The sequence below is a fragment of the Canis aureus genome, chromosome 27, assembly GCF_053574225.1.
Source record: "Canis aureus isolate CA01 chromosome 27, VMU_Caureus_v.1.0, whole genome shotgun sequence".
Classification (NCBI taxonomy): domain Eukaryota; kingdom Metazoa; phylum Chordata; class Mammalia; order Carnivora; family Canidae; genus Canis; species Canis aureus.
In genome coordinates, this window is record NC_135637.1 from 10,823,950 (window position 1) to 10,840,827 (window position 16,878).

The 16,878-nt window shown below is 49.0% G+C and overlaps 1 protein-coding gene across 3 annotated transcripts in view; it reads right to left on the bottom strand.

Moving 5' to 3' along the window:
- Positions 1-1,243: 1,243 nt before the first annotated feature.
- The window catches only part of BCL7A (BAF chromatin remodeling complex subunit BCL7A), a 30,970-nt gene continuing 15,335 nt past the window's right edge, over positions 1,244-16,878 (bottom strand). For 2 of the 3 annotated variants that reach the window (XM_077875482.1, XM_077875481.1), the window contains exons 4-6: positions 16,598-16,765; positions 7,852-8,036; positions 1,244-4,288 (exon numbers count right to left, since the gene is read on the bottom strand). In XM_077875482.1, coding sequence (XP_077731608.1) covers positions 4,217-4,288; positions 7,852-8,036; positions 16,598-16,765 — 425 coding nt within the window. In that variant the 3' untranslated portion in view covers positions 1,244-4,216. The remainder of the gene's footprint in view (positions 4,289-7,851; positions 8,037-16,597; positions 16,766-16,878) is intronic. The other variant, XM_077875483.1, reaches the window with a different exon arrangement.

The following is a 16,878-nucleotide window of genomic DNA, read 5'->3' on the forward strand; positions in this document are numbered from 1 at the left end:
TGACCCTGCCCCCTCATCAAAGCATACCTCCCCTAATTCCACACTGTATTGGCCATCTTCCCACACTGGCACATTTGTTTGCCTAGAGGGAAAGGCTCAAGCTTGTGTCACTACTGCCCAGATGCCGCAACACACGATGCTCACAGGAATACCTGCAAGCTTAAATTCCCAGCTCTTGTGCACGACTGCTCCCTGATGAGTGGACATGAGAGGAAGTCAGCTCCACAGACAGATAAGAAACTGAAAGCGACAATGAACCCAAGACAGACACATAGAGAGTGAGAGAATAACTAAGAAACTTAACGGGTGCGGGAGACAAGGGTGGTGGATCCATAGAGACAAGTCTGGAAGGAATTCCATACAGGACAGAGCTGCAGATACCTAGAGAGGACAGTGGAGGAGGGAGCAAAAGGGTGTGAGCAGAAGCATAGTTTTGGCTAAGCAAACAAGGCCCCTATGATTTGTTTTGTCAAGTTGAACTTTATCAGGAGTTCAGGATTTCATTTCGCTGAGCAATTAGTCCTGGTAAAAACAACAGAACAGGTTAAAAGGAAGGGTAGTGGGGAGGAGAGGCAGACAAAACAAAGGCAAGAACATTTGCCTCCAGGTGAGTCTTGGCAGGCCTGGCTTAAACAATCATCTCAGCACCTCTCAGCACCCCCACCCCCTGCAGGAGGCTCAGCCAGGCTCAGGCTTCAGGTGGAAGAGGTGGCAGGGAGTCAGGCCAGAGAAAGAGAAACTAGTCAACTCCAGGGTGGGAGTCTGAGCTGGGCAAGAGAAGTACCCCAGTTGCTGGGAGGGGAAAGAACCCTAGGAAGGCTCTGGCTCTGCCCTGGTCACAAGTCACTTAGTTAGGACAAGTTAAGACATTACAATCCACCTCTGGGCTGACCTCTCAGAGTCCCCACCATGAGCCACAGCCTCCCAAAGTCAGGGACATAGCAAACTGGTGCCCTTGACCAGGGAGCAGGCGTGGCCTTTACAGGAGGGCTCAGCCTGGCTACGCAACTGGGGCTGTTCTCATCTCAACAAGGTGGTCTATGCACCTGCCTGGGGTACCCAGCCGATGCTTCAAGATGGCAGCTAAGGTGACCATGGGAGGTGACAGTCCCTGCCTGCAAGGAGCATGGTGTCCTACAGAGTCAGGGCCACACGGTCATGTAGGAGAGACCAGTGGTGCAGGGACCTTCTCACCATCGATCAGATTTATTCTTTATTATAATGCTACAGAAATCACACGGTGTTCATGATTTGAATTTTTTTATTTTCTGAAATGGAACCATTGTACATTGTACAAACCATATCTACTGATGGAATAAATAAGTGAAAAATTATACTGCTGTACAACACACCAAAAAAAAAAAAAAAACCCAACAACAAACGAACAACAACAAAAAACCCAAAACATAAGAGGACAAAAAAAAAAAAAAATTAGGTAACGGTGAAAAAAAGGTCTTTTTATACCTCTAACCAGGTCCTTGGCGATAATGAACATTCCAAACCATGACATCATTTGTTATGGGAGGTCACCACCCTAGAAATAGGTCCACCGCCTTCCAGGTTTGCGGGTGTAAGTGCCAGCACTTTGTGGAATGTGTAGCCGAAGCTCCCCCAACTTCACGAGTGGCGGGAGGAAGGCTGCCCTGGGAGCCCTTTAGGCCGTGGGGCCTGGTGTCCGCGGAAGGCATCTGGGGAGGACTCCTCACCCCGGCTCACTGCCTCACCGGCCACAAGGTCTTAGATTCTGTGGTGGGAGGCGGGTGAGGGGCGCAGGGTGGGTGGGGGACGGTGGCTCCGAGCAGTGGGCTGCATCGGGGAAGGAAGCACATCTGGATTTTTGCAGTCTCACCGTCCCGCGTGGAAGGCTTTCCTGGCCAGAGAGGAGTGCAGGGCCGCTGGCGCTTGGCCGGGCCTGGCCATGGCAGGGGCCGGGGCAGGGGGTGGGGGGTGGTCCGGGCCACGGGCTCCTTCCTACCTTCAGGCACTTCAGAGAAAAACAAATGACAGCCTCGGTGTGTGTCCCGGATGTCGTCTTCATCCTCAACCGCTGCCGTTGACTCCCCCTTTGCCTGTCCAGAGAGGCCACCGCAACCGGAAGGAGACCCGGGGAGACCCGCTGCGGCCGACCTGCCGTGTCTGTGGATGCATGTCATTCTCCTTCAGCTGTCTTGGTTCTAACCTCTCATTCCCCAAAAAGAAAGGAAATAAATATCCAAATTCATCTTGCATCAAAATGGAGTTTTTGCTGCAAAGGAAAACAAGTTACTCTAGCTCTAGAGGATCTGGAGGTAAAGCCGCCTTGAGATACGCTGAGAGGTAACGCAGAGCACAGTTCTGCACAGGACTGGCTGCCTGAGGGGCAAAATTGAGAAGGATTTTTTTTTTTAAGACAGAAACCTTTCTCGGCATTGCGAACTTCAACATTAAGATTTTCAAAGTTTTTTTTTTTTTTTTTTTCCCTTATTTCAGGAGACATTTTTGCATGAGGTATTTGAAATTCAGGAACATTTTGATTCTTCTTGAAGTGCAGGATATAGATTGGCTCCCTTAAAAAAAAAAAGAGCCTCACCCTCAGAAACTTTGAAAGGAATCTGGCAGACACTTTCCATGGTGGTCAGGAGAGAGATCCACACGTCAAAGGTATCAAAGGTGGTACCTGAATATGCACCAATCAGCAAAATAAAAACGAAAACAAAACAAAAACAAAAAACCACAGAACAAAGCAAACCCCCCACCCCACCCCTCACTCAACTCAAAGGGAGTTGCAAGTCCAGTGCAGTAAAGAAAGCTCAGGAAAAGGGTTAAGATCCGAGGAGTCCATCTAGGAAGTAAGAGCAAACCAGGCCTCAGAACCAAACAATCAGGCAGTTCATCCAAGGGGACATCTCCATTTTAGTGAGAGGAAGCTGTCTCGGCTCAGGCAGAGGACAGAGGCAAGGGGAGGGACTCAATCACCCCTTTCTGGAGGACTGTAGCGCTTTCCACTCCTGGGTGCCTGGTTCCTGGCCTTTGAGGCTCAATCATCAGGGTCTGCTCCCTGGTGGGGACGGTCAGCGCATCCCAGGTATGAGAGGCCATCAGATTATTGGCTCTGAGAGTCAGGAACATGCTTTGCAATCTTGCCTCCTTTGAGGGGGGGTATGTGTGTGTGGGGGGGGGAGGCAGAGGGTAGCAGGTTACTGCGGATTTGAAATCCAGGCAACATCCTAGGAGAGAAAGTTCAGCACCAGCTCTTCCTGCCATCTGCTCCCAGCCTCCTCAGCCCTTTTATCGTCCTAAGGAGACAATTCTGCAGTCAGCCGCAGAAGCCATTTCGTCTTCGGAGGTGTGGGAGAAAGCGGTATGGTGGGGGTAGAGGGTGCAAGTGCCAGAACAATCGAAGGGTTCTGTGTGTCCGTCCGGGCCATGGTGGGCTTGGAAACACTGGCCTCAGATGCCCCGAAGAAGCTGAGAGCACATTGAGTAGCCAGCCCTTCAGGATAGTGCCCCAACATCTGAGATTCCTTGAACCTTGGACCTAGGAGCCAGGGCCCCAGGGTGTGCCCAACACCCCCACACCTGCAAATCAGGTGGCTGAGGAAGTCCCGTTCTTCCGAGGTCTCGGGATCCCCCTCCTCCCTGCCTGCTCCGCTACGATTGAAGTCCTGGGCCAGGGAGGAGAGGCGTGAGGACGGAGGCATCAGCCACCTGGACAAAACCCGAGGGCACTTTGCAAAGGGAGATGCAAAACAACCAGGAAAACATGCCAGAGGTCACCTCAAGGGCACAAGGCACAAAAAAAGAAAGCGGGAGGAATCGGGCAAACAGTGGAAAGCCCCGATGAAAACCGATTCCCTGATCGGTACCACCCTCGAATAGCTTATATCGTTAAATAGAGAAGTGGGGGAGAGGTGGGGAGGGGATGAAACAATACAGCAGCAACACAAATGTGATCTTGGCTTCAGAGACAGTGTGCAGACACTCCTGAGCTGTCGACCCCGCCTTCCCAAAGACAGTCAGTCCCTTCAACACTCAAGGGTTTTGCTTCACAGCAGAAAGTTCTTCAGTGTCTGAGAAGTTACGCTGTTCTGGGTTTTCTTGGATTTGCACTTGGTAAACTTGGAAAATTAGTAGTTCTGTCTGCACCCGAGAGGAACTGCTCAGGTGAAGTTATTCTAGAATTCAGCCTGCAGATGGACCTCCCGTGAAACATGGAAAGCAGGACTGAATGTAGTGTCTACATCTCTTCTGAGTTCTGTTGAGAGGCCTCCAGTTTCATCTTCTTAGAGGGTGGCACTCCTTCCAAATCCTTGGGGAAGAAGAGAGGATGCAGGTTAGCCTGCCGCCAGGGGAGCGGTGTAGGCCAGCCGTAGGGGAAACTGAGGACTGCTTCTATGGTTCAAAACCACAGTTCTGACGCTGTGGCCCATGTTTACCAAACCCCGTGTCACCAGGGCCCCACCTGTCCCTGTCATAGCGGCTTCCCTCGGGGTCTTCTAAGCACACTGCCCCCTGTGCCTCTAAGCTCCCCACTTCCCCTTCACCACACCAGCCAGAGAGGGAGGGAGGGTCTCCCCATCATCAGCCTCCTGGTCTGTAATTAATCGCTAGGGTAATCATTTGTGCACAACCTCCAAGTTCACCTCTCCAAGCTCAAAGGCCTTGTCTGACTTTGCCATGTGGTCGGTCACAGGGCTCCTCCAGAGCCCAGCTGGGGTGCCTGGTCTGAGCAGATACTCAACATTTGTTTAACATACATGCATGTTATTCTGGGGAGAAGGCCCGTAGTTGTGAACACTTCCTAAGTCCCATGGCCCAAAAACATCCAGCACGCACGCCCCACCCTGACTTTCCCACTCTGGTATCTCCAAACTGAGCCATCACCCGAGACCTCCTGACTTTACCCACCCTGACCAGCGCCCACCCCCTCAACTCCAAGTCTGTCGATGACACCACACCTGCCCAGAGCAAAGGAGGCCTCCTTTGCTCTTCCTGGTCCCACACACCACCTATTAGCAAGGAGCTAGCAAGCAACTCCATCTCCAAACACCCTTGAACCTGCCCACCTCTCCCAGCTGCCACGTCCTTACTGTCGGCACCTGCACCCATCACCTGCCCAGATAAGGCAGCATCCTGCTCCATGCAGTCCCTAGGCAGCTTTCAACATAGTTCAAGAAATCCCCAAATAGAAACAAACACAGAACATAAAACCCACTGATGCTTTCCCACTGACTTCCGAGCAAAATGCCAGCTCCTTACCAGGCTGAGAAGACCCGGCACCCAACTGGTTGTTCTCTTCCTTGCCTGCTAGACCCAGACCCCTGGCCTTCCTTTTTGTTCTCAGGCTTGTTCCTATTTCCAGGCCCAAACCTCTGGTTCCCTCTGTCCAGAAAGCCTGCTCTCATGGCCCTGTATTCTCATCCTTCAAATTCCTGCTCACAGCCCATTTCTCTGCCTACACCAGCCCAAACAATGTTCCACTGTCAGGCCTCCTTTCATCCTCATCTTGGTTTTTCTGGAGCACGTGCTATGACCTTGTCATCTGCTTGTCCCTGCTATATCCTGGCTGTGTCTCTTCCTCACCCACCACATCATGAGCCCCATGAGGGCAGGGAGGGACCCCATCTCTGGCTCATCCTGGGTCCCTAGTATCTAACACAGGGCCTGGTCCACTATGGGTACCCAGTGTATGTTTATTTTATTTTATTTTTTCCAGTGTATGTTTAATATAGAGACCCCAGTGCCTTGATGTGGGCTGCGTATGAGCTTCTTGTGGCAGACCCTGAGGCATCATAGAGAGGCTGTAAGAGCCGCCTCTGTGTTCTCCCTTCTTCTCATTCTGAAAGTGATGAAAGCTCAATGTGGTCATGACAGGACAAAGCAGGTACTGTGCCTTCTTCAGAGGATGCTGGGTCCCAATGGAGAGGAGGCCTTTGGTTCTGTAGAGCACTTGGATGGGAGGACAGCATGTGAGCTTGGGAGTGGAGCCTGCAGAGAGGTGAACTGCTCTGCGTACCAGAAGGTACAGAAGAGGACGGAGAAACAGAAAGGGGAACAAAAGAGAGGAGCTACAAGCTCAGGACAGTTGAATACAGAGAACAGCCAGAGTATTCCTCCTGTTGGGAGGTTGGGGAAGCTTTTTTTTTTTTTTAAACACAGGAATGGCCAAATGTCAATGTCGAGTTGCTTAACTAAAATGCATCCTCCTCCACTTTGCTCATAGACCTGGGAGCTCTGTGGACGAATATTTGTGTCTGTGTATACATGAGAACAGTGGAAGAGGCTCCATTTCAGGTCTGGGTCCCCTGGAAATGGGACTGGAGGTTGGGGGCATGTTAGAATGTAAGAGCCCTGTACCTTTCAGATATCTGAGGGGTGGGGCAGGGCGGGGGGTAACACTAGATGCCGCCAGGGTATGGATCAAAGTTTCAAGCTAAGTTGAAAAAACAAAACAAAACAAAACTGAGTTTGGAAGGCCAGGAGATCCCAGCAGACACCCTGGTTTTTACAAACTATACACAAGGCTTTGATTTTTTTTTTTTTTTTAGGGATTGAGATCCTTTTTTTTTTTTTTTTAATTTTTATTTATTTATGATAGGCACACAGTGAGAGAGAGAGAGGCCGAGACACAGGCAGAGGGAGAAGCAGGCTCCATGTACCAGGAGCCCGACGTGGGATTTGATCCCCGGTCTCCAGGATCATGCCCTGGGCCAAAGGCAGGCACTAAACCGCTGCGCCACCCAGGGATCCCAAGGCTTTGATTTTTAATCAAGTGGGCTCATGCTATGCCTGAGGTTCTAGGTCTTGCTTTCCTCATTTCACATTGTGAGGATAATTCTTTACTGTCTGTACCTGGGTCAACCACACCCTTTTTAACAGCTGCACACCCATCTGTTTCATCCACGACCACAGATTATTTAACCAGTCCCCTTTCGACAAACTTAGGTTGTGGCCAATTTCCTGCCACTGCAAACATATCTTCCATCAACACTCCTTCTGTGTCTTTGGTCATTTGGAGGAGTGTCCTGCAGGTAAGGGGATAGAGACATTAGAGTCCAGGAGGCACTTCCCCTTGGGGGAGGCCTGGCTTACGGCTCTGCAAAGTGCAGACCACATCCTGCCACCCTCTGCCTCTTCCAACCTTTCTGCTGCTACTTTTTGTCAGTTTCTCCTGAGGTACTAGAAGATCGTTTTATTAGTTGAAGTTTTCACCTCGGGGTCCCCAAACTACTCATTTTAGGTGAGCCCAGAGGGTTGATAGTAAAAAATCACAATGATGGCATCTGGGGCATTCCCGTGTCCAGCTCCACACCAAGTGTGTTAGCTGTATTCTCTCATCCCATCTGTGCTCTGGCCCCAAGACAGTTTCTATGACCCCATTTTGGCAGTTGCAGACAAGGAGGCTCGGTTATGCTAAGTTAAGGAGCTGGGATTCGAATCCAGGGTGTTTGTTCCTAGCCAGTAGCCACCTGTTCCTGCACTGTCTGATTCAGACCAGATGCTGACAAACAGTGATGACCCAGAACGGGGTCGAAGCAAGGGGGCAGTGCAGTCAGTTGCAAAATTCCAAAACATGATTCATCTTGCATTTAGGATTCTGAAGACTTATTGTCCCAGCAATAAAGGAAGTTGACTTTAAGTCACTAGAGCAGGCAATGCTTTTGTGGACCTGGGTAAACAAAGTGATAAAGCTGAGGCTGGGAAAGAGGATGCCTCCTCTTCCTATATCCTCCTCCCTGAGGGCTGGGCCCTGTGTCCTGGCCTTTGCTGTAGCTCTAATGCCCAGGACGGACACAGGATACTCACGAATCCTGCTCCATGGATACAGGGAAAAAACAACAAAACAAAATAACAAAACACCTTTCAACGTACCCCCGACACCCCAACGGGCTCCTGGCTGATCTGGCTGCCCCTCTGAGGCCTCGATCGAGGTACCTGAGAGATTGCGGACATCTCTGCAGCTAGACCCGCGTCTCCAGATGGCTGCCGTTCTACTTTCTCTGAACTGTTCATCGAGTTTTCCATTGAAGACTGTGAATTCTGCTCGTCAGAAGCATCTAAGGGAAAAGCAAGATGACAGAAGCTGTTTTCAGACACGTGAGATGTGGAACCAGATGGACCAATTACTAAAAATACCTGGAACTGGGTAGTTTTTGTGGCCAGGCGGTCTGTCAGGGTTGCAAGGAGCTGGGAGGGCTTGGGAAGCCTCTTAAATTTTTAGTGAGGTCATGTTAAGTGGCTGGCCCTAGGGCCTCCAGCCCTTTCCTGCACACCCACTACCTGCCGCCTGCCCCAGAGGACATCTTAGGGATGCTGCATGCTTTGTGCCATGTGCATCTGGCGCCCTCCAGTGGGCACAACATGTTCCAAACATCATGGCTGCTGACTCCTCCCTCTTTCACTCCAGAGCCTGCATGCTGCACCTGGGGAGCCTGTGGAGGTAACTGCCCTTTTGTAGACATTTCTCTTAATAATATGGGTATTTTCCTGACCATCAGAGCAATGACTGATCATTGCATAGAAACAGAAAATACAGGGAAAAAAAGTTAGAAACAGTGATTATCTCACCCCACCCACAACTACCAACCCACTAACATTTCAGAGGATTTATTTTCATCTCTCCAGATGTTCCCCCCCAACATGCATTTAATTCTCTGTTCTCCCCCTGACAGAGATCACACAGAATTTTAGAAAAAATTTTCATGTCTTTAAAAATTCTCTGAATAAAAGAGTGTGCAAGATGACTGCATGGCTTCTATCAAGCAATCACTTATTTATGAATCCTGTTTCACCAATTATTTGGGCTATTTCTTATGCATCAGTCTCTCTGCTCCCCTCCCCGTCCTGCTCCTTTAGCTGAAGGAAGTGGCAGGCCATAGTTGGCTGTACGAGGTAGCAGTGTTTGTACCTGAAGCTTATTTTGGGCATCGAGCCACAGAGCTCACGGGGGGAGCACCAACATCCTGCCCAGAGCCCCACTCTGCTTGCATCCAAGGCCCTAACAACATTTGTCACCCTGATTTCTGTTTTTTTTTAAGATAGATAGATTTATTTATTTATTTATTTATTTATTTATTTATTTATTTATGGTAGACAGAGAGAGAGAGAGAGAGAGAGAGAGAAGCAGAGACACAGGAGGAAGAAGCAGGCTCCATGCCAGGAGCCCAACGTGGGACTCGATCCCGGGACTCCAGGATCGCGCCCTGGGCCAAAGGCAGGCGTCAAACCGCTGAGCCACCCAGGGATCCCCGTCACCCTGATTTCTTTCAAAGTGCACTAGAATACGGGGCAGCCCCGGTGGCGCAGCGGTTTGGCGCCGCCTGCGGCCCGGGGCGTGATCCTGGAGACCCTGGATCGAGTCCCACATCAGGCTCTCTGTATGATGCCTGCTTCTCCCTCTGCCTGTGTCTCTGCCTCTCTATCTCTCTCTCTCATGAATGAATAAATAAAAAAATCTTTAAAAAAAAAAAAAGTGCACTAGAATACTCAATAATGTCTTACTTTGAGGCTTCTGAGGCAGAAAGGAAAAAGAAAATATCCAGGCTTCAGTTTTAAAGTAAGCAAGCAATATGGAGAGATGGACCAAAGTCGGCAGCACTCCACACCTGAAGCCAGTGCAGGGCAGAGGGCTGGGGAGCAGGGCAGAAGGCAGGTGTGAGGGAACCCTGGGTGGCGCAGCGGTTTGGCGCCTGCCTTTGGCCCAGGGCGCGATCCTGGAGACGCGGGATCGAATCCCACGTCGGGCTCCCGGTGCATGGAGCCTGCTTCTCCCTCTGCCTATGTCTCTGCCTCTCTCTCTCTCTGTGTGACTATCATAAATAAATAAAAAAAAAAAATTTAAAAAAAAAAAAAAAAAAAAAAAAAAAAGAAGGCAGGTGTGAGGCTCTCCTCTCCCAAGGAGGCTGACCTCCTGGCATGTCCATCTCAGGTAAGCTGCTGTTAACACATGCACTTACTTCCCAAACCAGCAGCCCCAATATCTTGAGGGCAGCACCCAGAGGCCCGCCACTCTGCCAGGGCCTTAGCTGGGTATTCCTGCTATCGCAGAGAGGCTTGGGGGTCTTCCTCAGGGACCCCTAAAAACCATCAAGGCTGATTACAGCCACCGTGTCAAGTGAGTCACTGTGTGGACTTAAGTAGAATGACAGGGGAAGTGCTCAAGTAACAAAATAACCCCAGTGGGGAGGAACTTTACCTAGGGCACAGGACCACACTCCCCAGAACCCTGACACTGTTTGATATTTGTTTTACTTTAAAAAAATTATTTATTTAAGTAATTTCTATACCCAACATGGCACTCCCGCTCACGACCCTGAGATCAAGAGTCACACACTTTACAGACCGATCCAGTCAGGCATCTCGATTTTGTTTTTGTTTTTTAAGATTATTTATTTATTTATTCATGAGAGACACACAGAGAGAGGCAGAGACATAGGCAAAGGAGCCTGATGTGGAACTCGATCCCAGGATGCCTGGGATCACAACCTGAGCCAAAGGCAGATGCTCAACCACTGAGCCACCCAGATGCCCCTTGTTTTACTCTGAACGCCCATGTGAATGGCAATTCCTCAGAAAGTTAAACCCAGCTACTCTAGCACTAGGTAGAGACTCAAAAGAACTGAAAATAGGTCCTCAAACTAGTATTTGTACATGAATGTTCATAGTAGTACTACTTTCAACAGCCAAAAAGATGGAAATAGCCCAAATGTAAATTAACAAATGAATCAAAAAACAAAATGTGGCACATCCACACAGTGGAGTATTACTGAGTCACTTAAAGGAAGGAGGGAGTGACACCTGCTATAGTGTGGATGAACCTCAAAAACACGATCCCGGGTGACAGAAGCCAAATACAAAAAGCCCACATATTACACACCCACTTACATGAAACATCCAGAACAGGCAAATGCATACAGAAAGCAGATTGGCAGTAGGTGGGGGTTGGGACCACGGGGAAGGGGAAGCAGCAGTTTATGCATACAGAGTTTCCTTTTGGGGCGATGGAAATGTTTTAGAACTGGACAGAGGTGTATTTCTTTCTTTCTTCTTTTTTTTAAATAAAGATTTTATTTATTTGAGAGAGAGAGAGAGATCTCACACAGGAGTGTGCATGAATGGGGGGAGGAAGGGCAGAGGGAGGAGAAGCAGACTCTCTACTGAGCAGGGACCCCGGGCTTGATCCTAGGATCCCAGATCGTGACCTGAGCCAAAGGCAGATGCTTAACCAGCTGAACCACCCAGGTACCCCAGAGGGTGAATTTCATCTCAATTCTTAAAAAAAATTAAAAAAAAAATTTTTTTTAATCCATGTTAACATTACATTTTATTTCCTAATATATGTTTTGCTTTAGCAAACACTTTGAACTATTTTGGCCTCCTCTGGCCTCTCCTTTTCACCTGACACAGTGAGCTCTGCAGACTGGACAGGGAGGTGCAGAAGTCATGGCCAGTCACCCGGAGAGTCATGCTGACCCCCTGCTCGGCCTGAGAGCTCCATGGGAACTGGCCCCTAAAGCTCACGTTGCACTCAAGGGCTTGGTGCAGCGGCCTGATTCTCTAGTGCTGGTGCTGGAACTCACCCAAGGGAAATTATTTTCCTAGGACCTAAATTTAGTCCAGTGAGTTTGGACATTATGTCATTCCCTGAACTCACTCAGCAGTAAACAAGTTCAAAGCAAGGTCAACAGCTGGCAACTAACCCACCCTGTCCTGCAGGCTGCATGCACCCACCTGGGAGGCTTTCATGCCTTTCCCATGAGGGCTCCCCTCAACTGTGGCACACTCTCCACCCTGCCACCCCAGCAATGCTGGGTAACTGTGGCTGGCCCAGTGGCCTGGGGTCCTCAGAAGAGGACTCTGGTATAGTTCCCGCCTAGACTGGTAAAGCTTTTGGTGGTAGTAGGGACAAGGAGGGTGGGTAGGGAGTGGGGGTAGTAGTTACCAAAACATGGCAGTTCTGGAAGCAGCGAACCAAGAAGCAATTTCTGCAGTTGAGCTTTAACTGAGTTTTAGAGCAAAGGAGATGCAGATCCCAGACATAGGAGAAATGAGGGAGAAAGCACACAGGATGGGAAAGAAGCCAGGATGTGTGCACACCCGGACCTGCAGATATGTATTACCTCCCCTCACTCACCAGGCCTTCCTGACATGTCAGGCTCAGGCTTGGGTGAGCACTTTGCTTTCCTTCCTGCCCCATTCCTTTTGGGGACTTGATGAGGAAGGCAACTTTCATTTGTCTCATTTTATAAATAAGGAAACAGGAAGGCTTGCAGGAGGTGACGCTGTCAGCCCAAGGTCGTGCTGCTAGCAAGTGTCAGCCTAGATATGACTGGTCCCCGGTCCCAGCCCACTGGTTCCACTGCCCTCTGACCGCAGAGCCACAGTATCACAGGGCTGTCATGGGGACAAGAGAGGATGCTCACCTGGAAGGCCCATGTCAAACCTCCTGCCACTATGGTGGCTTTTAACTGAGGATGATTTTGCCCCTTGCCCCTGGGGGGGCATCTGGTAGTGTCTGAAAATATTTTTGGTGTCACAACCAGGGGTGGGGCATGCTACTGGCAGCCGGTGGAGAGAAGCCAGGATGCTTCCCAACATCCCACCACACATGGGATGGCCCCACATGAAAGACCCATATGGCCCCAAATGCCAATAGTACTGAGGCTGAGAAACCCTGCCCATCACTTCTCTGGAGGAAAACGGAGATCTACTCAAATTTCATTTTATTTTATTTTTTAAAGATTTTATTTATTTATTCATGAGAGACACAGAGAGAGGAAGAGATACAGGCAGAGGGAGAAGCAGGCTCCATGCAGAGCCTGATGAGGGACTTGATCCCAGGACCCTCGGATCATGACCCTAGCCAAAGGTAGATGCTTAACCACTGAGCCACCTAGGTGCCCCTCTACCCAAATTTTAAATGCCTGCACGTCCAAGGTGATTGTTAAGGGTAGTCTTAAAAAAGGTTATAATCACATCTAGATTCTTCTAGATGCACTATCTCTCTAATGAGTCATGGGGGAGCACATTAGACTCAACAGTGGTCCTCCTGGGCAGGGGGAGGACATTGGAGGCTCTGGGTGAGGGGGCTGTCCAGTCTGTGTCCTGAATTATTTCCTGTGTGTAGGGTCACCTGCATCCCTCCTACCCCCCCACCCACAGGTCTACCTGGCACATGAGCGCCTTCCTCATCCGGCTCAGAAAGGGAAGGCACACCAGGTCCTGAGACGCTCGTGCCTGGCTGGCTCCCCACTCCCCCTGCATGTCCCCAGGCACTGCCCCTTGGTCTCTTCTGCTTGCACTGCTCATTCCCCTTCTATCCCATTGCTCATGCTTGGGTATGCCCAAGTCAGGCAGCACCTCCTCCAGAAAGCCTTTTCTGAGCCCACTAGGCTCCCTTTTCTTACTAACATAGCATTGATCACAAACTCAAAAGCCCCCTTAAGGGCCAGGCAGTGCCACGAATGAGTCATGGGGATGGTTCAACTCAGACACAGATAAGAAAAAAACAAAACAAAACAAACACACACACACACACACACACACATACACAAAAACCCTAAAGGAATATTCCCCTGTTCCTTTTTTTTTTTTTAATTTTATTTATTTATTCACGACAGACAGAGAGAGAGAGAGAGAGAGAGAGAGAGAGGCAGAGACACAGGCAGAGGAAGAAGCAAGCTCCATGCAGGGAGCCCGACGTGGGACCTGATCCTGGGTCTCCAGGATCACACCCTGGGCCGAAGGCAGGTGCTAAACCACTGAGCCACCCAGGCTGCCCCTATTCTCCTGTTCCTTAAAGAAATAGATATTCCCCAACCTCTCAGACTTTTACTTGTCTACTTTCGATGAGAAATAGGTTAAAAAAAAAAAAACTTAATTTTTCCTTTAAATGTACAATAAGAAAAGCAACAGTGATCATGGAGTAATATGAGGGCACGACTCTTGGGACTCAGTGTCATATCAGGGAGCGGCGGGGAGTGTGGTAGCTGGCCAAAGTGGGCCCACTCACCCTCCCTGGAAGGGCAACCACGTGTCTGCTCTAACGGGTGCTGCTCCATGGAAAAGCAGACTCAGTATTGTCAGATCTTCTGATTTCCTCAAGAGAAGGTGGAAATCAATCTTATTTTAAGTGAAATTATTTCATTTTAAAATTTTGACATCCAATTCAAATTAAAAATAAAAATAGCAGCAGCCCCATGCCATGCGCTAGATCTAGTCTGTCTGCGACCCCTGGGGAGTCTCATTCTCAATTTTGGTGTCCATATCCCCCTGCTTCGCTCTGAGTTCTTGGGGCAGGAGGCGGACCAGCACCAAGTCTCACACAAAGCAGGTGTGGGAAAGTGTGTCAAAGACAATGGAACGGGTTTTGAATCGATGCCATGACACAGAGAAGCCTCCCTCCCTAAGCACAGAGAAGCCTGGACTCCAGGCCGCTGCCTTCCCTGTTGGGTAAAGAGCACAGCAGCCAGATCTCATGCTCAGCTTGGGTGTCTGCAGTGCTCTACCCCAGCTGGCCCTCCTCATCCTCCCTTCACAGATTCTGGCGAGGCCATCCCTCCAGATGCTAGGGGTCACCCTCCAGTCCCCGCTCAGCCCAGGTACCACCTGTCAACACATACTCCATCTTGGACCTTCAGAATATACCTCGATATCGGACAATCAAGAACTATGGACTGGTCTTCTTAGGTGTAATGATAGTACTTGTGATCATGTAAAAAAATCTTTTTAAATATATATATAATAAATATCTATATATTTTTAATATTTTATATATAAATATATATTAAAATATTTTTAAATATATATATTTTAGCATATATATATATATACACTTATTTATTTATGAATGAATGAATTACACAGAGAGAGGCAAGACATAAGCAGAGAGAGAAGCAGACTCCCTGTGGGGAGCCCAAGGTAGGACTCGATCCCAGGACTCCAGGATCATACCCTGGGTCGAAGGCAGACGTTCAACCGCTGGCGTCCCAGAAAATTCTTATTTTTAAGAGATGTGTACTGAAGTGTTCAGGGAAGAAATGCTGTAAGATCTGTAAGTTACCTTCAAATGCCTCCCTCCCCAAATATTACAGACAAAGCAAAACAAATTAATAATTGCCAAATTCAGTGGGCATATACAGGACAGTACCCTGTTCTTTTCATTTTTCTGTATGTTTGAAAATTTTCATTAAGAATCCAGAGATCCGGGCAGCCCAGGTGGCTCAGCGGTTTAGTGCCACCTTCGGCCCAGGGTGATCCTGGAGACCCAGGATCGAGTCCCACGTCAGGCTCCCTGCATGGAGCCCGCTTCTCCCTCTGCCTGTGTCTGTGCCTCTCTCTATCTCTGTGTCTCTCATGAATAAATAAAATCTTAAAAAATAATAAAAAAATAAAATAAAATAAAGAATCCAGAGATCTGGGCGGCCTGGGTGGCTCAATGATTTAGTGCCCAGGGCGTGATCCTAGAGACCTGGGATCAAGTCCCACGTCAGGTTCCCTGCATGGAGCCTGCTTCTCCCTCTGCCTGTGTCTCTGCCTCTCTGTCTCTGTCTCTCTCTCATGAATAAATAAATAAAATCTTAAAAAAAAAAAAAAAAGAATCCAGAGATCTCGGGAATCTGGGTGGCTCAGTGGCTGAGTGTCTGCCTTTGGCTCAGGTCATGATCCCAGGGTCTCTCTATGTCTCTCATGAATGAATAAATAAAATCTTTTCAAAAAAGAATCCAGGGATCCCTGGGTGGCTCAGAGGTTTAGCGCCTGCCTTTGGCTCAGGGCGTGATCCTGGAATCCTGGGATCAAGTCCCACATCAGGCTCCCTGCATGGAGCCTGCTTCTCCCTCTGCCTGTGTCTCTCACGAATAAGTAAATAAAGTTAAAAAAAAAAAAAAAGATAAAATCTTAAAAAAGAATCCAGAGATCTCAAAATAGACAAAAATAAACATACACATATATGTCCTCCACAACCAGACTACTTCTTACCGCCTCCATTGCTCCCACCCTGCTCACACCAGCAGTCATCTTCCATTTGGATGACTGCTATAGCCCTACTATCTGTTCCCAATCACAGCAACCAAACTGATTCTCTAGACCATGGCACTCAATCCTGTCTTACTCTGCACAGAAGCAAGGGCCTGTTTAGTGGCCTAAGATACCCAACACTCAAGGTCCTTCGATTTCATCTCTGATTTCATCTCACTTTGTGAACCCTTCATACTCCCTTGCCCAGCCACTGAGCATACCCTTGCCTGAGGGCCTTCGCACCGCCCATTCCATCTGCCATAGTGCTTTCTCCCACTTTTCCACAAGGTTTGCTCCCTTACCTAATTTTAGCCTAATATGCTCTAATGTCACCTTCTTAATGAGGCCTTCCCTGGCCACCCTATTTAAAAATGAAACAGTCCCCATAATTCACCAAGACTCTCTATTTCTCTTATGGTTTGCCACAGAACTTATCTTCCAAAAACTAGACTGTAGGATTTTTAAATTCCCCCACAAGAATATGAGCTAGTCTAGGCATTACCTTTCTTCTACCGTGATCTTCTAGGGGCTGGCATGTAACAGGGCCTCCTAGAGACCTATCAACCGACTACATGAAGGCTCAGTCCCTGCAGACACATACCTTCGGCCCCAGGGAGCTCCTTCCCATCGGCCTGGGTCTCATCAGCCTTGGCGTCAGTACCTTCGCCAGGCACAGCTGAGCTGGGCTCCGGAGCAGGGCTGGAGTTACTGCTATTCTCCTGTTTGATCGGGGAGGCATCTGCGATGGAGCTCTGGTTGCTGTTATCATCTGCAAGGGGAACAGAATCATAGGGTGAAATGCCACAGCTACTGAAGAAAGGTGAGTTAGGGGCTCAGCTTTCTGACAGAACCACAGGGTGAAATGCCACAGCTACTGAGGAA